This window comes from Pavona decussata, unplaced genomic scaffold (genome assembly GCF_977016875.1).
Source record: "Pavona decussata unplaced genomic scaffold, jaPavDecu1.1 SCAFFOLD_89, whole genome shotgun sequence".
Lineage (NCBI taxonomy): Eukaryota > Metazoa > Cnidaria > Anthozoa > Scleractinia > Agariciidae > Pavona > Pavona decussata.
Genome location: NW_028145506.1, coordinates 498,952 through 519,091, shown reverse-complemented (window position 1 = coordinate 519,091; position 20,140 = coordinate 498,952). Strand labels below are relative to the sequence as shown.

Genomic DNA, 20,140 nt, shown 5'->3' with positions numbered 1-20,140 from the left:
AAAAGGTCAGCTAAGATTTTCGGAAAGGAAATAAGACCTAAGGTTTTCGGGAAATGGACAAAAATGCCCCAGTAATTTCGAAAAGACTGAAGTTCCCCTAGAATGACCGAACAGATGAAAATATTACAGCGCAGCCTAAAATGAACCTACAGAGCTTTAAAGGCACTCCAGATAGCCTAAAATAGCGTTTCAAAGGATCTGAGAGAAAACCGTCGTTGGGTGCCCCTGGTTCATGCCTCGCATGTTTTGTTCATGCCTCGCACGTCTGGCTCGCATATTGTAAACACTCCTCACGGCCCGAAAACAAAGAACGCGACCGAGAATTAAAGAATTTGATAACACGACAGAAAACGTAACTCGTACCAGCCGAGTACAAAAATCGAGACCGAGAACAAGAACTCGTGGCCCGAAGTCTTATCTCTCGGCCTATCGCGACCCCAAAAAGAAAAAAGAATTTGATAATGCTACCGAAACCTTAACTCGGTCTGGCTTACGGCCCGAGTAATAAAACGGCCTATTATCATTAAGGCTACATTTTGTATCATTGACGGAAAACTGAATCAAAAACAGTTTCGATCAAAAGACACCGTTGTCCTTTAGTACTCGAATTTAAGATTATTCTCTTCACATTAAATTTTGTTACATTAATTTTCTGTGTCTGCATAATTTGTTCTGTATTTCTACGGGAATTGCGTCCTCACAATAAACTTGGCTAGGCTACAGATGCCACAGAACTGCAGTTGTTAATTAGGAGAAGAAACTTCAAGTATTCCGTAAAGATGATGATTTTAACAACATTTAACATTACATGAAATAAGTCCAGTTGAAACCAGCAGGAAAGGGTCCACCATAGCCTAATTTATACAATTTGAGCCGGGTGTCGAACGCACTCCTATAATCTTTGATCACTGCTAGAAATAAAACGAAATAGGTCGGCCACTGATTTTTACAATGTAAGGTATCGAACGCACTCATATAATAATTGTTATCATAACGAATGCCTCTTCAGCGTGAGACAAAGTCGTACTATCTTGGTGTCTCCATGAAAATTAAATGTTACTCATAAGCCCCTGAAAAAAGCTGGAGCCTCCGTTGTAAAATTAAAACAGAGTTATAAAAAACCACTTATGGAATAGTACTGAATACGTTTATGACGTAGTCAACATTAGTTGTTCCTTACACTGACCTGCAAAGACGAATTTTCTTATCGTAACGTTACTGGATCAATATCCTCAACGTAATGTTATGTTCTAGATTACAGCCGAGTACATAACATCTATACAATTTTAATTGTATAAATTCAGTATATTAAAATAAGATAGACAGATTTCCAAGGAGATGACAAAGATTTTAATCAAGTTGTGTAATTGAATCATGCCTTTCGCTACTTTCAATCTCTTGAGAATTCTCAAGTTTCTGAAGTTTTGGAAAACGGGAAAAAAAATAAAGCTCCATCTGATCTCATATTCTTGTAATTACGTGTAGTCAACTGACATTTCCAAAAATGTAAAATTTGTCTCCTAATCAGGTACCGATCGTTCGTCCAAACCGATATACCTTTGCTGCTCATTAAAATTTATTAAAGTTGTTTTAGATGCACACTTATATAAAAATGTATCAGTTGTTATTGCGAATACGAATTGGTCGCTTCGACAAGCGGAAAGGAACCTAGGTCGATTTTTTTTTTCAGTAAGTTACTGGCTCAATATCCTCAGCGTAATGTTACATTCCAACGAGTGTACTTTAACAAATTATGCTACATTTATACGACAGCAATACAATATTAATTAATTAATTACAAACATGAAAATGCAAATTCATGTATAGTATAACGGAGATTTAAATTTATAAGCAGACCACCACGATTTTAATCAATCAAGTTGTGCAATTGAATCATACCATCGGGATGCTTGTGTCGCTTGGAAGGAACAACGAGGACGTGGTGTCTTTAACCAGTTTTAAAACCCGAAACAACGCAATTCACTCATAAACTTTTACCTTCATCGATTTAATGAGTCATGTTCGAATTCTAGTTAGAATTTTGGCTTGACCCTGTCGTGAATCAAAACCAATACTCAAACCTGTTTAATTTTCTTGTCTTGTTTTTTCCTTTTACCTATTCATTACCAGGGCTGTCACTAAGATTTCAAGTTGCTGGATAAATACAACAAGTAGGCGGGGAATCAAACAGCTAGGAATTTCTTTTGGTTCTATTTTTCTTCTATTTTTCTATGACAATAGCCAGGGGGCCACGTTCTTAGTAACCGGAGGAAATCCCCAGCCCCCGCCTCTTAATGGCAGCCCTGTTCATTACTCGCATTCAGAACTCCCTGCGTAGCCAATCGAACGGAATTTCGGTCCAACTCAATCGATCTCAACCCTCCTGGGAGATACTGTAGGGATGCTGCAGCCAGGCCAAATTGTTTCTCTGGCCACGAGATCGTTGTAGGTGGAGGAAGCTTACGTTCGCCTACTCGGCAGCCGACCGATCGTTGTTTCCCTGCTGTGGGGAGGAGGGTAATGTGACTTCCAAAAGTAAGACTGCGTGTAATGTCTGGGTCAATTCCAAAAGCGATCATGCCCCCCCCGGGCAAACCCCCGGGCATTTGACTTTTTTAAAAATGCCGCTATATGGGCCGATTTCTAGGTCAAATGCCCCACTGGTTGGGGCTGAAAAGTCATCGTGTTGGTTTTTTTTTTGTATTCGCTAGCTCTATTTATATAAAAATCAACGAAATTGATACATTGATTCACAAATTTAAAACAATTTATTATTAAAGATAATGCATAACATCACATACGAAACTCAACAAACAGAGAGTTGAACGATATATGTACCGATACTCGCTTTTCTTTTATATTAAATGTACATGAAGTTTGCAAATACGTGTCCATTTTTCGCAAAATATTTGACTGCATGATTTGTTAAATAGTTTACGCATTGATTAAATAAACTGGATGATAATCATCTCTTGTTGCAATACAATGGGCATTTTAATACGTTTATATTACGTTTACCTATAAATTTAAAAGCATGCACCTTTATCACAAAAAAAAATGTAAAGCACATTCACTTCAGGAATATATATTTCTATTACAAGTAGAACTGTGAACGGTTTGTTAAAAAACAGTGATAACAAGAACAATAATAAAAAACACTATGTTATGAAACTTAGACATGCCAACAAGTCGAGCTTCGAACGCCAACCAAAGCGAGAACGAAGCTTGAGGGAACTTGGACATACCACTGAAAATGAGAAGCGAAGGGCAATATGTAACCCCGCCATGCCAAAAACAATCTCAGATATATTTGTTGGAACGCTTCTCTATGGTAGTATTAAATGGCTTACATGGAATACAAATCATTTTTAAACGCAACCGCTGACCAACATTTTTTCGACGGGTCAAATGCCCGATGGGTCGGGTTTCTATTCGCGTCAAATGCCCCACTATGTGAAGCCGAACAGGGGTCAAATGCCCGGGGGTTGCCCGGGGGGGGGATGATCGCGCTTGGAATTGACTGATACATAAGGATACACAACAACTTGCCGAGCTCCAGCAGGGGAGTACATTGTGTGGGACGAGTATGGAAAGTAACATGAGCCGTGCAGGCAGAAGCCGCACGGCGCATGAAAAATATAAAGTGGGGAGCGAGACACTCGCGCGCCCTATATTTTTTATCCGCCTGCGTGTCTTCCTCCCTCGCGCGCCCTGTATTATTCATCCGCCTGGGTGTCTTCCTCCCTCGCGCGCCCTATATTTTTCATCCGCCTTCGTGTCTCCGTCCCTCGCGTGCCCTATATTTTTCATCCGCCTGCGTGTCTCCGTCCCTCGTGCGCCCTGTGTTTCGTGTGCCGACTGCCGCAAGGAGTTTGAGTCATCGGCCAATACAATGTAACAGGACCGTTTGCCGAACACGTCATTCTGTCTTCCACAAACCCAGCGGGCAGGTTATATCACAGGACATTGTTCCTGCATCACGGACAACGTGGTTCACAGTTTATCATGCACCAAATGTCCATCGACAGTTTATATAGGGGAGACTGGTCGCAGGTTGGCGAACAGGTTCAGGGAGCACCGCAGAGATGTCATCAACGAGAGAAAACGACTTCCTGTGCATGGCCTAACCAATCAAGAATACCGAAAGGAGCAGGAGATGCGGTTGATTTTCAAAAATGGAACGGTTAGTCCTAGTGGCCTTAATAAGGACGTTAGTTTTGCGTGAATTGCCCGTTTTTCACTTGCTCGCGTGCTGGCATGCGTTGCCACGTGTGTTGCGCGCACGCGCGCTAATATGAATTCGAGCATGCGAGCAAATTTCACGAGCTTTTCAAAGGTATAGTTTTGAACCCTGAAGAAAGCAGCATTGCCGAAACGTCGGTTTAAAATATCTTACAGCGTCAATTTTATTATATTTTGAATTCAAATTATCAACTACGCTGGGCAGTATTACGATCTTCATTACAATGAAGACAGTCTCCGTAAATGGAAACTACGAGCTTTTCAAGAAAGGGGGGGGGGGGGGGGGAGGGGGAGGGAGGAACCTTGCACCATTTGCAATGTCTTACATGGTAGGTTGAGAAAACAAAAGAACGAAAAACAGAACCGTGATTCTAACCCTAAAAAACAATGCAGCTGCAGGTTATCTAGCCTGCGAACAGCAGACGTATTTCCGGTCGTCGCTTCTCTCCCTCCGAAAAATGGGAGAGAAGCGACGACCGGAAATACGTCTGCTGTTCGCAGGCTACAGGTTATCAGGGTCCAGTGAAAATAGAGCTTTTGAAAGGTGCAGGCCTACTGTTCAAGGGGCCTGTAAAAACTAGACCAGAACTCCCGAACTCGATGTCCCACTCTCTCGGTTAACAATCCGTTACTCGTGGACACTATCACACAAGAATTCTCTACTTGCTTCATCCCTCCAGGATTCCAAAACAATTTACCAGTACACTGCAGTGAAGTGACTGCATTCATGGGCAAATTAAAGGAGGCCATATTTAAAAGACAGTTGTTGCAGAGGCACCGAATGCTCCACTGGGCCTAAATCTTAACTTGGCGGTTCGGATCGCTTCAAGATGTATTTTCTAATTTTAGCATCACGGGAGGCAGTGTAAACTGCATTTGAAGACCGACCAATGCTATACACAGGATCATAGTCAGGACCAATTAACTCCCAGCTATTGATGTCTCCACTTGCATGGCTCAATAAGTCCGCACTCCAGAAGAAACACGATCCATCCCCTGTAAATGAAACGCAAACGGGAAAAATTATGAATTGAATCATTTTTGAGCCACGAAATTTATCAGTTGAACAATATAATGCCAGCGTGATGACTCACCCGTAGAGGTAAGGATTCCACGATCGCCATGTGTTAAAAGAGAAAGTATCGGCGAAGCTGAGCGACGATACACACCAACTGGTAAACTGAAAGAGAACATATACCTTATATATAAAAATAGGTACGCATTGCGGGTAGTGCTATGCACGCGCTGGGGGCCAGTTTGTTTACGGACGGACTGACGGAAGGACACTCACTCACTCACTCACTCAATCCCTCCCTCCCTCCCTCCCTTCCACGTAGTTTCACATGCAAGCAGCCCAAATCTAATTAATGATTGAAATGAAAGACTATGTAGGGTCTATGTATGCAAACTAAGCAGCTGTTTTCCTTTCACTGCGGCTTAAGTTGCGTACTAACTTGTTTCATCCGCAGTTCAAATGTATGAATTTTATTTCATGACTTTCACTTTTACATAATCTAACTGTTAAAATAGCACACACCTTTCCACCCGTCAAACATTCCCAAACAGTTAAGGGTAAAAGGGAGAAAAGCTCACCTCCACCGACTGTCGGTCGACAGATTACCGACAAGTTACCGACAGGTTACCGACAGATTACCGACAGGTTACCAACAGAATACCGACAGGTTACCGACGGATTACCGACAGGTTACCAACAGGTTACCGACAAGTTATCCAACAGGTTACCGACAGGTTACCAACAGGTTACCGACAGATTACCAACAGGTTACCGACAGATTACCGACAGATTACCGACAGGTTACCAACAGGTTACCGACAGATTACCGACAGATTACCAACAGGCTACCAACAGGTTACCGCCAGATTACCGACAGATTACCAACAGGCTACCAACAGGTCACCGACAGATTACCGACAGGTTACCAACAGATTACCGGCAGGTTACCAACAGGTTACCGACAGATTACCGACAGATTACCGACAGGTTACCAACAGATTACCGACAGATTACCGACAGATTACCGACAGGTTACCAACAGATTACCGACAGGTTACCGACAGATTACCGACAGGTTACCGACATTAAATTACCGACAGATTACCGACAGGCTACCAACAGATTACCGACAGATTACCGACAGATTACCAACAGATTACCGACAGGTTACCGACAGATTACCGACAGGCTACCAACAGATTACCGACAGGTTACCGACAGATTACCGAGAGATTACCGACAGATTACTGAGAGATTACCGACAGGTTACCAACAGATTACCAACAGATTACCGACAGGCTACCAACAGATTACCGACAGGTTACCAACAGGCTACCAACAGATTACCAACAGGCTACCAACAGATTACCAACAGGTTACCGACAGGTTACCGACAGGTTACCAACAGATTACCGACAGATTACCGACAGGTTACCAACATATTACCGACAGGTTACCAACAGATCACCGACAGGTTACCAACAGATTACCAACAGATTACCAACAGGCTACCAACAGATTACCGACAGGTTACCAACAGATTACCAACAGATTACCGACAGGCTACCAACAGATTACCGACAGGTTACCAACAGATTACCAACAGATTACCAACAGGCTACCAACAGATTACCGACAGGCTACCAACAGATTACCGACAGGCTACCAACAGATTACCGACAGGTTACCAACAGATTACCAACAGATTACCAACAGGCTACCAACAGATTACCGACAGGCTACCAACAGATTACCGACAGGTTACCAACAGATTACCAACAGATTACCAACAGGCTACCAACAGATTACCGACAGGTTACCGACAGGTTACCGACAGGCTACCAACAGATTACCGACAGGCTACCAACAGATTACCGACAGGTTACCAACAGATTACCAACAGATTACCAACAGGCTACCAACAGATTACCGACAGGCTACCAACAGATTACCGACAGGTTACCAACAGATTACCAACAGATTACCAACAGGCTACCAACAGATTACCGACAGGTTACCGACAGGTTACCGACAGGTTACCAACAGATTACCGACAGATCACCGACAGATTACCGACAGGTTACCAACAGATTACCGACAGGTTACCGACAGATTACCGACAGGTTACCGACAGATTACTGATAGGTTACCAACAGATCACCGACAGATTACCGACAGGTTACCAACAGATTACCGACAGGTTACCGACAGATTACCGACAGGTTACCGACAGATTACCGACAGGTTACCAACAGATTACCGACAGACTATCAACAGATTACCGACAGGTTACCGACATTACCGACAGATTACCGACAGGCTACCAACAGATTACCGACAGGTTACCGACAGATTACCGACAGGTTACCGACATTACCGACAGATTACCGACAGGCTACCAACAGATTACCGACAGGTTACCGACAGATTACCGACAGGTTACCAACAGGTTACCGACAGGTTACCGACAGATTACCGACAGGCTACCAACAGGTTACCAACAGATGACCGACAGATTACCGACAGGTTACCAACAGATTACCGACAGGTTACCAACAGATTACCGACAGATTACCGACAGGTTATCGACAGATTACCAACAGATTACCAACAGATTACCGACAGATTACCGACAGATTACCGACAGATTACCGACAGGTTACCAACAGATTACCGACAGATCACCGACAGATTACCGACAGGTTACCAACAGATTACCGACAGGTTACCGACAGATTACCGACAGGTTACCGACAGATTACCGATAGGTTACCAACAGATCACCGACAGATTACCGACAGGTTACCAACAGATTACCGACAGGTTACCGACAGATTACCGACAGGTTACCGACAGATTACCGACAGGTTACCAACAGATTACCGACAGACTATCAACAGATTACCGACAGATTACCGACAGGCTACCAACAGATTACCGACAGGTTACCGACAGATTACCGACAGGTTACCAACAGGTTACCGACAGGTTACCGACAGATTACCGACAGGCTACCAACAGGTTACCAACAGATGACCGACAGATTACCGACAGGCTACCAACAGGTTACCAACAGATCACCGACAGATTACCGACAGGTTACCAACAGATTACCGACAGGTTACCGACAGATTACCGACAGGTTACCGACAGATTACCGACAGGCTACCAACAGATTACCAACAGATTACCGACAGATTACCGACAGGTTACCAACAGATTACCGACAGGTTACCAACAGATTACCGACAGATTACGGACAGGTTATCGACAGATTACCAACAGATTACCAACAGATTACCGACAGATTACCGACAGATTACGGACAGATTACCGACAGATTACGGACAGATTACCGACAGGTTACCAACAGATTACCGACAGGTTACCGACAGATTACCGACAGGCTACCAACAGATTACCGACAGATTACCAACAGATTACCGACAGATTACCGACAGGTTACCAACAGATTACCGACAGATTACCGACAGGTTACCGACAGATTACCGACAGGCTACCAACAGATTACCGACAGATTACCGACAGACTATCAACAGATTACCGACAGGTTACCGACATTACCGACAGATTACCGACAGGCTACCAACAGATTACCGACAGGTTACCGACAGATTACCGACAGGTTACCAACAGGTTACCGACAGGTTACCGACAGATTACCGACAGGCTACCAACAGGTTACCAACAGATGACCGACAGGTTACCGACAGTCGACAGTCGGTGGAGGTGAGGTGTTCGTCACTTTTACCCAGCTTAGAATCAGGCGTTAATGATGAATTAGAGAATTTACTCTGTAGTGTATATTAAAGTGCTAAAGTGAACCCATGAATTCAGTTCCCACTGAACGTTAGCCCTTGTAAGGAAATGGGACACTGCACAAGACCAAGAAAAAATATATTTCCCGTCGATGGGACTGACGGAAATCGAACCTACGATGTTGGGATTTGATGAACTGTTGCTCTACCAACTGAGAAACGAGGCCAGACGGGAGCAAGTCGTGGGTGATTATGGTGCTAATTGCGGCAAGGTGAATGTGGAAGGTACAAATAAATGTTGTGCCGCTAGCACTAAGGACGCAAATGATGTATAGGTAGTTTTGTCCACGTTCACCCCCGCCGCCCCCCCCCCTCCCCTCCATTTCCCTTCTTCTAAAGAAGTTTACCTTATAATTTAATTGTACGATGGTCCACGAGTGTCACCAAAGAACTAAAAAAGCCCAACGAACTTACACCTGATACAGTCAAGGTCCTTCTCATTCACTCTCAACTCACTGGGGCTAACTTGCTATTGGGCAAAATTGCTACAATTCCAATGTAAGACCAACCTTGGTGATCTCATGTCTATAATGGACATGGATCCATCATCAGTTCCTCCCACCGCTTCATACTCAGACACAAACGTACAGCAATTTACAGCTGATGAGCACTTGAACTGAAACACCTGAATAATAAACAGGAACAGAAAAATATTCCATGTTTACAGTTCCTCCCCAGATAGGTTTGACGGCTGTTCAAAAGTCACGCGTAACAGATGGCTCTGCAGAAGATTTCAAAATGTATATCCCATATTTTAGGTAGTTATTCATCAAGAACAGCCCTCTTAATGAGTGACGACAGTCGGTGATAGTCTCGGTTACTTTCTTGAGTAGAATAAAGGTTACCGTAATAAAAACTAAGACTCACCTGGGGTTCTGTCATTCTCAAAGATGGAATGGCTCATATTCAAAAATTATCTTATTTAAAAAAACAATATGTTTTCAATTTTGTTCAAACAAGCCCATCACCTTTTTCCTGTTATGAACATCAACAGCATCAAGAAATCCATCTTCCTTTGCGAGCAAAAGTAATTTCCCTTCTGTGCCAACCTCACGCTCACCTAGGAGGAAAATCAGCAGGGTGAAAAAAGTGTTCTGTTTGATAACCAGGAGAAAGATGATTTTTTTTTTCAGGGTTGAAGATGCTAAATCTGTTAACTGCTGAATAGCCACGTGACACTGAGCTCCTATAGAAGCCAGGTTCATGACATTGTTATACAGCAAGCAATTACTAATAAATCTAACATGCGACCTATCAACTTCAAAAGAGTCAAATGAAGTGGTATTTTGGTGGATGTTTTGAAATCAAAGAAAAGTTAGTTGAAATTATTTGAATTCTACCTACACCTTCTTAGACTGATTAATCATCCTAATGCAAAAACAAATAAAATCAATATATAAATAGTGAAGGGCTTAGGAGATTTGGAAATGTTATCTTAGTCATAATAAAATTTGGTGAACTTCTCGTTGTTTGAAAATCGGATGGAAGACACTTTCTAGTGTTTAATATATTACTTATAAGAGTATTGAAAATGTGCATAAGACAGGGATTTTCTCTTACTATGCTGTGGATCTGCTCCTGATGTGTCATTTTCCATCCCTTGAAGTTCCATCAGTGCACATGAGTTAACAGGACAATCACTTTTAGATACAACTGCCAAACATTTGGCCTCTCCACAATCCCACAGACGCACAGAACCATCTCTAGAGCAGGCTGTCATTTGAAACACAAAATCAAATCAGCTTCCAACACTAAATGACATTGTCTTTCACCCCGAAGGTAATGAAAACATTCAGTTTCTTTTTCATTTAACTTTTTTAGCCTTGTAAATTTTAAATTTACATAGTCCTTTACAGTGTGACGCGCCTTACAATGGCCAACCAACAAACTTTTTCACGAGTTAGCCAATCAGGATACGTAAATTTGATTAACGGTCACGCTTCCTTGCAAAGTCCAACAGGCATGTGACGCAACAACAAATTATTGAAAACATTTTGTTAAATGTATTTTATGGCTAACCTGTAAAAAAAGTTTGTTGGGTGGCCACGGTAAGGCGCGTTGCACTGAGAATCTTAATTATAAGTAAATATAAATTTATGGACAAGCAAATATTTCCTTGCACCCTGTTGTGCCTGTCTATTACAGTGTCAAGCCAAAAACTCAAACCCTTGAACATAATGAAAAAGACCTACCCAATTAGGTGCCACATCCCATATAAGCTATAATATTTTTTATTTATTTATTACAGGGGTATCCTTGGCACATTAATAAGCCCATGGAAGATAATGAAATGAAATGAAATGAAGTGAGCGACAACACTTACACAAAATGTTCCTTCCTCTGTCAACTATGGCTGTATCAACAACACCTGAAACAAATTACAGGGATTAACTATATTATTTGAAGTAAATAGACAGAAGACAACAAGAAACAAGTTGAAAGGAAGCAAAAACATTTCACTGTGTGTGAACAGACATGATGTTGCAATGGTATTGCAGATAAACATGAATTTAAAACTTGCGCTTAGTTTATCAACAGCGCTGAAAACTAACGGTAAATTGGCCACCGTAAAGAGATTTGAGTGCCTGAATCTCTTTACGGTGGCCAATTTACCTTCAGTTATCAAGTGAACTCTGCTGCTAAACCAAACATTCGTTTCTACTCCCCACTGACACAGCACAGCGGTTTCTTCAGAAACAAACCCCCTATCCAATTTAAAACTTGGCCTGTTTCGCCTAAGGGACCTAGTCAATATAAAATGTCTCTAAAAAAATCCAAGCCTGATTGAAGGGGCTGGGAGCAGATAACTATCCAACTTTTGTCCCACTTCTGCACATTGCTGCCTATAATAATATTATTTGTTCCCCACTTTGGCCACTATGTTTGAGGAAATCTCATTCGGAGAAAGGCCTAATTTTGGTGACACTTTATTAAGGGCAGCAAAGAGTTGTGTACAAAGAAAAAGTGTTCAGATGCAGAAAAAACATGAAGCTACGGCCTTTAAGCAAACGGTGGGTTGCATGCAACAATTAATGAAGGATGTGTGAGACACCAAAAAACTACTTAATTGACCATAAGGTAAATATACTTGGACAGCACTTCATTTCTATGTCAACTTGTGAACAAAAAGTGTCTACCCAGTGTTCCATGAAGACAAAGAACTTTAGCCAATGCGGAGATACATGTAAATCATATTTATTGGGAATTACAGTAATTCAATCCAAAATAAAAAGAAAATATTCCAACATTAAGACTCAACAGGTTAGCTCAATAATACAAACACTGCTTTATCAACAGGTTATAGCTCAATCTTGTAACTGTTACACCTTGTTTCAACACTCGTTTCGTGACTGTCTATTAAATCGCACGATCATTGCCTGATTCTTATTCAAATGCAGCATGTGCAACAGCACACTACAACAGCAGAGATAAAAGATCACACTGTAAATTCATCGGAACACCCAGAAATACAAAACACACGTGCAGGGCAGTAGCCAAAGCTGACAGTCCCCGTATAATGTGTGCAGTTTAATGTGTTTCACTGCGGCCATATTTGTGAACACAGCTCTTGTCCATCAATACTGGAATGCTGTGGGGGAAACACTGTCAATATGTACAAAATAACAAAGTTCAAACCTCCTGTATGGCCTTTCAGTGTAACAGGGCAGCTGCCATCCTCAGTTGACCAAATTTTTAATCGCAAGTCAGCTCCACCACTGAGAACCACTTTTCCCGAAGGAAAGAATCTGCAAGTGTTTACATCTGAAATGTGCCCTTCAAAATTGCGCTACAAATTTAAAAATAAGCAATTCAAAAACATTACCATCAGTTGTTCACTTCTCTTTTAAGCCCTCACCCCCCACACCCCATCCCCCCCCCCCCACCCACATTCCACTCACATGGCTCCCTTAACTTGGTCTATTTCCTTCAAAGTAACATATGATTGTAAGAGGGTCATTCAGAGGGACGACCCACACCATTTGTAACGCCTTACATGGTTGGTTGAGAGAACAAAAGAACAAACAACAGAGCAATGCTCCCAACCCTAAAAAGCAATGCAGCTATAGGTTATCAGGGTCCAATGAAAATAGAGCTTTTGAAGGGTGTAGGTTACTGCATTCAGACCAACATGGACATTTAGATTTATTTAACAATAAATGTTTAAAAAGTCTCTACAACTACAGTCAACTCTCGCCTTGCGGACACCTCGCTATTACGGACACCCCAAAAATACAGACAGCAGCTAAATCTCCGGCAAACTTAAATTACAGTCGTTTGACTGAAATAAATTTCTGCTATTATGGACTCTCGCTATTAACGACACTAACTCGCAGTCCCAAGGGCATCTGCAATAAAGAGAGTTGACTGTATTAAGCATCCCTGTCCCACCCTTGACATACATGGCCAATACATAAATTTAATAATTCATTGAAATAATATTGTTTTTAGGTGCTGGCTCCTCTATGATGATGAGCAGTCACGGTTTTGTCATAAAGTGTAGGAGTACCACTTTTTAAGAGAGTGAAACATTAAGAATCTTACCCTTAAAACGCCATTACTGGTATCCCAGACAAGCAAAGTACCATCATCTCCTGAGGAAACACCAAGCCCGCCTCCTGGCGATAAATCTGTGCATCTAACCTGAAACAAAATCAAAATCATATCCATAACAATTTAATAATTTATCTTCAAGTATTTTATTTCATCCAAGGGTGTTGCAGACAAACTCAGTCATTAAGGGTTAGTTTGAAAAATATATTTCTTGCAAACTATGCAAAGACTGATGGAGAGAAGGATTTAATAATTAAATCCTTCTCTCCATCAGTCTTTGCATAAATAAATGGCCTTTCCTCAATTATTGAGGAAAGGCCATTGTAGTTATAACCAAAACGGATAATAACAGGTTGCCGAAACAGGCCTGCAAGAAATAAAGCCTTGAACAGGATTCAAATTTTAACCTCTGCTTCACTGACAAATTATTCTATTTCTTTGTGAAATTCAGTCCCTTACATCTTAAAGTTTCTTTACAACTTTGCAATGGCTTCTGATCAAAGTGGCTAAATCAAAGGGTAAGCAATGTGAGAGGTGTAGTTGTCAAGTGGCATGTACATAGAGTTGTTGGCTGTCATAATGTGATTGCTGAAATCTTATTATGACACAAGTGGCATTCCCATGAGGCAGGTGTCTGTAAAGTGGGACTAGTCTGTAATTTCATTCTGCAATCTCAAGACTTTCTTTCCTTGCAAAACAAATTGGGACTCTTAGACGACAATTACTACTACTACTGCTGCTGCTACTACTGTAATACTTACTACTACTGCTGCTACCACTACCACAACTACCGCTACTTCTACTACTACCGCTGCTACTACTACTACTACTACTGCTGCTGCTGCTGCTGCTGCTGCTGCTACTACTACTACTACTACTACTACTACTACCACTTCTGCTACTACTGCTGCTGCTATTGCTACTATTACATGGTAAAGGTAAAGTCGCACAAGAGCTGAAGTGGCCCACACAACTGGAGCTTAGCCTGGTTTCAGTAACATGAAGCAACTAGGAGTATTGCTACTCCCCCCTGGATGGGATGCTAGTCCATCACAGGGTTACCCCCAGAAGTATGTCCCCGGTACCCATTTATACACCTGGATGAAGAGAGATAATGTGGAGCAAAGTTTCTTGTCTATGGAAACAACACAGCAATGAAGAGACCAACCTGGCCTCGAACCAACGACCCTCAGATCCTCCAACCGTCTGATCGAAAGTTCGACGCGCTAACCACTTCACCACCGCGCATCCACGCTACTACTACATATTTAACTAAATTTTGTGAGACGCACACGTTTTAAAGACCATTCACCATGTCTTACATTTTATCAAACCTATTTCTGACATACATACTGGCATACAATCAGAGGTATTGATAAAGATTTTAAACACTTTATAGCTCATACATACACTTTTCTTGTGTAGATTTGGAAAAACTGCACTTGGAGAAATAAACTTTGTTGTGCAACATTCTTTGGGATATCCAAGTGTCAGACTGTTCTGAAAACGGACAAAATCATTATCATTATCATTAAAATAAATCATTCAGAGACTGAAACTGACTCACTAAACTACTATTTTCAATTTGTGTTCTTTTGCAGGAATGATACCTGCCACATTTTTTGAACCAGTCTTACAACAAGATAGATTTATAGAAGAAAGGTTCTCGCAGTTGTTTACACAACTTAAGCGGTTGCGAAAAGAAACCGCATAAAATTTAGGCTTCACCCGATTTGAACCCATGACCTGTGAGATATCAGTGCAGTGTTCTACCAATTTATTGAGCTATCAAGTTAAGCCCACTGGGAGCTGGTCATAATCTACCCGTGAATGATGAGCAAATGAATATGAATAATATATTGGAATGGCCGACGAAAGATTACATAGAAGAAAGTTCCTTGGAGACTTGGAGTTGTTTACACAACTTAAATGGTTGGGAAGAGAAACCTAAAAAAATTCAGGCTTGAAGCAGAGTGCTTCCTAATTGAAATCAGATCACTAAAAAAATATACTGTGGTGACCATCCAGAAACCATTTTATAAGTAATTAAAATTGTCTTTAAAAGAATAAGGATTACAAATTTCACTGGGAGCCAGTGAAACTCATAACATACAGTCACTCACCTTTTCAACATTATTCACTTCAAAACCATCAGATGCTTGGATAGCTAAGGATTTAGGACAAATATCTGAATCATCTGCAGCTTCATGTGCAACGAGCTCACCATAAATTGTGGGCTTATCTACAGAAAAGTAACACCATCAATCAGGTACAGCATAACCAATATTGTCCAGCACCCCAGAGAACACCTCTGGTATAATTTTGGTAAAAATCAGAAGTCAAGACTCATTGACTACCACTACCTGTCCTACCCTTGTGGCAAAAATGACCTATTTAAATGCCAGACAGTGTACTAAAAAAGGAGGCAGATTCTCTTTCCTATGGTTCATCTACAAACATTCGCCAGGCTTAAAAACACTCATCAGTATTCAAATTCTAGCAATATGCAGGACACATGTTTGTCACATGAACCTAGTTTGTATATAACGGCCTAGCTAACTCCCATGAGTCTGAAAACGGATGTCTCATGTAGCTTAGCTTACAAACAGGCTCCCCGGGTGCGCTCACATGGCAGAAGGAGAGAGAGAGGGGGAGCTTCCCTTCTCTCTCCCCTTCCGCCATCTGAGCGCACCTGCGAAGCATGTTCACAGGCTACATGTAAAAAACCACATCTCTGTCATTTAACACATGTATCAATTCTTTATGTGACTGTTTATTCTGATTATAACTCTCTAATAATTGAATTCCTATTTTTTTGATCAATTTAGGAAGGTAACTAGGCAGGTTAAAGAGGCAGTATATCACCTATTTCTAGTGTGACTTTGAATGGCCAAAAAACATATTTGTAAGGACGTAAACATCCAAATACTAGTTCATTTTTGTTAGCAATAATCCTATCTTTGCACAGAAGTTGGTTCCATTCATCTGTGGCTGCGGAAGGCTTCGATGGAAATGGATTGCAACTTGAAAAAATTGGCCAATTTTTTCAAGTTCCCTCTATGTATCTTGAAAAAAAAAATGGCTAAAAAATGATTATTAAGTTTATTTTTTCTGATAAAATTTTTTTCATATTTTCCTCCCAGCTCTCTATGAGAAAATTTCATGTTAGAGAGGAGGTTCTTACCGAAATATTTGAGCAGTTTACACCAACATGCAGCAAAATCTCTGTGACAGTGCCCCTTTAACCCCTAACATCAAAGAACAAATTCTCCTATCTTGTCCCTATACAATTCTTATAATAGTACTGGGGAGAAGTTATTAAAATACCAAGAAAATTCACTTTGGGTGATCATATCCTTAATTCTCATGACATCAGGGGTTGAATCAGCATTGATATTACAAGGAGAAATTTGATGCTGATCACTGTTAGGGCTTAAAGGGTTAACAAAGGTAGCTAGATAGGTACGTAGGTAGAATGCGTACGTATATGTACATACTGAAAATGTATGCATAATAATAATAATAATAATAATAGTAATAGTAATAATAATAACAATGATATTTTATAAGGGGGTCTAACTCGCCAATGCGGTTTTCAGTGGAGTCCTCCTAACCTACCTAGTAAATATATAAACTAACAAAATACAAAATAGATAAAAGCAAATATGTTCCTAATATTAAAAAAGTTAAGTTATCGAGTAAAAAATAAAAACAAGGTTTAAAATCAGTCAAAGTCTTTCAAAAAGGTTTTCAGTTTTGCTTTAAAAACAGATAAAACATCGGCTTCCTTTAGGTCAATGGGAGGGCTGTTCCAGTCTTTCGCAGCTTTGAAAGTAAAAGTTTGTTTATCCCAATTAGTTTGAGGAAGAGGCAAACGAAGATCGTTAGAGCGTCTCGTGTTATGGAAATGAACAGCATGATTTCTATTACAATTAAAATTAATTTTTTTAATTAATAATTAGTTAACGAAATGGAAATGTGTGGAAATGGAGTCATACAATCTCCTAGCTAAATACCAGTAATTACAAGTCCTCGATTCATGATATTTGTCCATATACATACTAATTCGTGAACATGAGATCCAAGCTTTTCCTCCAGGCATTCTACATGCATAGATAAATGCACAAATAAAAAAGCAAACACTTGATCAGAAATAGAACTCAAACTAACAAACTAACTAACCAAAAAAAAAAAAAACTCAAACTAGCATCCATCAAACCAATGCACACTTAAGGATATGAACAAATATTTCAAAACAAATTTATGGTACCCTGCCCCTGGACAGGGTGCATTTTGTGTAGGTCCCACGCCGTATCTCCTATACCAGGAGAAAAATCCTGCATCATAATTTTTGGACAAATACAGTTCGTTTGAACAGTGGAAGTTTTCTCATGCGGCTTTACACCAAAGAGGGTCGTACAGGGGTATTTTTGTGATGCGCTGATTTTATTTCCCGTGAAACGTAAATGTAATAAATTATTCTTCGTAATCCGTGACCTGGAGGTTTTGCGTGATCCGTGACGAGCTTGAAAATGAAATTTTCATTTCTGTGCTCCATGATTTGCTATTTTTTTAGTTCGTGAACCGTGCAAGAGATCCCCCCCCCCCCCCCCCCCGTACGACCCCCACCAAAGACCACGATCGTGCCAGTACTCCAAGCAGTTTGGAAATCCACGCCAAACAAAGATCTGTGGCATAAACTACATAAAACACAGCCTAGCCTACCCCCCCTCCCCCGGCCCCTCACCTCCCTAAGAGGTACACCTCACGATCAAAGTCTTTGATCAATGATGGCTGTGTTTGGCATCCTTCTTCAACTCAATCAACACTCATTTCAGACCCAAGTATGCAATTTACGCCGACCGATTTAATATTTAATCCTTAGAACGATGTTCTTCCCTTAAAAACCAAATTGGCAAAACGCTTCATTCACACTAGCAGTAGTTGACAGACCCTGGCAAAACAACAAATCTCAGACCAAACTGTTCAGATTCTACGCGCATTTTTCGACCCAAACGCTTTAAAAACCAGGGGGGTGGGGCCACATATCTCTGTAGCTTATGCATCGTGGGATTGTCCCCTCCCCCGACAAAGAACACTCACCTCAGACTTTCTTTCCAGTCCCACTGTATGCTCAACCGAGGGATTTCGACCACGTTAGCTTCCGTGTCTACATCCATCTCTTCTTTCCGAACCAAAAGTAGTAATCGGCTTTCTTGATCAATTCAACATTTAGATTCAGGCATTTCTTGAAAGAATAGTTTTCTACGAGTATTGCAATATGTATTTCTCGTAATTCTGAAGAAAGTAGCAACCGTCCGCCATTTTGTATATTTAGTTGGAGAGGGGCTGGATATGACTTTACAATTCTAAGTCACGTGTTAGTACATGTACGTCTAAGTACATCGGGAGTGCTTACACTCGCGGTAAGGAACATTTACGTGCTCTGGAGCAGCGGGAAGAAGGGTCAGTGATGTGGAGACATTCCTGTGACAAACATGGGGGAGACGTCCCGGGCTTCATCATGAATGTCACAGGAATGTTTCAAAACGATGCGATGCTGAGACAGATCACTGAATCGGTCAGGATTCATCAAGTTACCGAAAGTCGTGTGGAGCTATTTCCGGATCTCAGGGGCTGTTGTCACGCAAACATGAAAAGAAGCTACAAACATTACTTCATATGACTATTGCACAATAGGAACCGAACTATTTTTTGATTTTATTTCATTTTGTTGTATATATATATTTTGCTGTTATTTGTTGTTTTTGTACTTTGCATTGTAATTTTTTTTTTTAATCCCCCCCCCCCCCCACCCCCGATCCATAGAGCGTTATTGTTACTTAGTAGTTACTTAGATAGGGTTATTCCTCGTGCTGTATTATATGAAGTCGTCTGTATTTTAAAAACAAACTGTGGCTACCAACTGACGAGGTCTATTGACGAAACTAGTTTTGTAGTCGCGAATGTAAAAGTGTGTTGAAAGTAAATGCAAATTAGGTTTTTCCTTATCACTATGAAGTCACGTGTTCGATTGGCTAAAACTTTTGGGCGAGGTACACGTCGTCCAATCGAACGATTGGAGTTCGAGTTCGATTGAGTCTGATTGAGTTCAATTGGTCGATTGACTACGCCGGGCATATTCTAAAAAAATAGATTTCGCTGATAAATCTTCCATCAACTTCTCTTGGCAAGTAGGTCAAATATGAAATACTCAAATGGCGAAAATTAATTTCAGTTCCTAAAATTTTGTGAAACCGACTGGCGAGATCGTGAATTTGCTCGCCACCCCTTCCCCTCAGGAAAAATCGGGGGAGAGAGAGTGGAACAAAGGAAATATAAGACTTCTGCACGCAGGCTAGAATTTTGCAAGACTTCTGGAGAATACAGATCATTCCAAACCTACTTATTCGCTCGACATAAACGATCAGCCCCTTGACATTTAAAATATGATAAATTGCACGAGTCGCTTATTAGATGCAGTATAAAGGTA

General features: G+C 41.0%; 1 protein-coding gene and 1 long non-coding RNA gene across 4 annotated transcripts; one reads left to right on the top strand and one right to left on the bottom strand.

Annotated features, from left to right (window-relative positions):
- The first annotated feature begins 1,067 nt into the window (after positions 1–1,067).
- On the top strand, positions 1,068–4,897 carry LOC146474419 (uncharacterized). 2 transcript variants are annotated; one of them, XR_014866160.1, is made up of 4 exons: positions 2,308–2,357; positions 2,391–2,552; positions 3,533–4,641; positions 4,751–4,897. It is a non-coding gene; the product is annotated as an uncharacterized LOC146474419 (long non-coding RNA). The 2 variants fall into 2 exon arrangements; XR_014866159.1 differs by having other exon boundaries at positions 1,068–2,552.
- LOC146474418 (proteasomal ATPase-associated factor 1-like) lies at positions 4,710–19,004 on the bottom strand. Of its 2 annotated transcripts, XM_085117032.1 has the most exons (12): positions 18,751–19,004; positions 17,710–17,750; positions 15,771–15,889; positions 15,058–15,147; positions 13,639–13,737; positions 12,733–12,883; positions 11,420–11,464; positions 10,657–10,809; positions 10,065–10,156; positions 9,606–9,721; positions 5,337–5,422; positions 4,710–5,238 (listed from the first exon to the last, which is right to left on the bottom strand). In XM_085117032.1, the coding sequence occupies exons 1-12, from the start codon at positions 18,825–18,827 to the stop codon at positions 5,045–5,047; spliced, it is 1,263 nt and encodes a 420-aa protein (XP_084973158.1). In that variant the 5' UTR covers positions 18,828–19,004; the 3' UTR covers positions 4,710–5,044. The 2 variants fall into 2 exon arrangements, with proteins under 2 accessions (XP_084973158.1, XP_084973159.1); XM_085117033.1 differs by lacking the exons at positions 17,710–17,750; positions 18,751–19,004 and having other exon boundaries at positions 15,058–15,142; positions 15,771–15,890.
- Between the last annotated feature and the right edge of the window lie 1,136 nt (positions 19,005–20,140).

Excerpts from the sequence above, each read along its gene's own strand:
- LOC146474418 (XM_085117032.1), bottom strand. The coding sequence starts at position 18,827 with ATGGATGTAGACACGGAAGCTAACGTGGTCGAAATCCCTCGGTTGAGC. Across the intron at positions 17,751-18,750 it reads GACTGGAAAGAAAGTCTGAG|AATGCCTGGAGGAAAAGCTT; the intron begins GTGAGTGTTCTT and ends CTATGCATGTAG. Across the intron at positions 5,423-9,605 it reads ATAGACATGAGATCACCAAG|TTTACCAGTTGGTGTGTATC; the intron begins GTTGGTCTTACA and ends GTTCTCTTTCAG.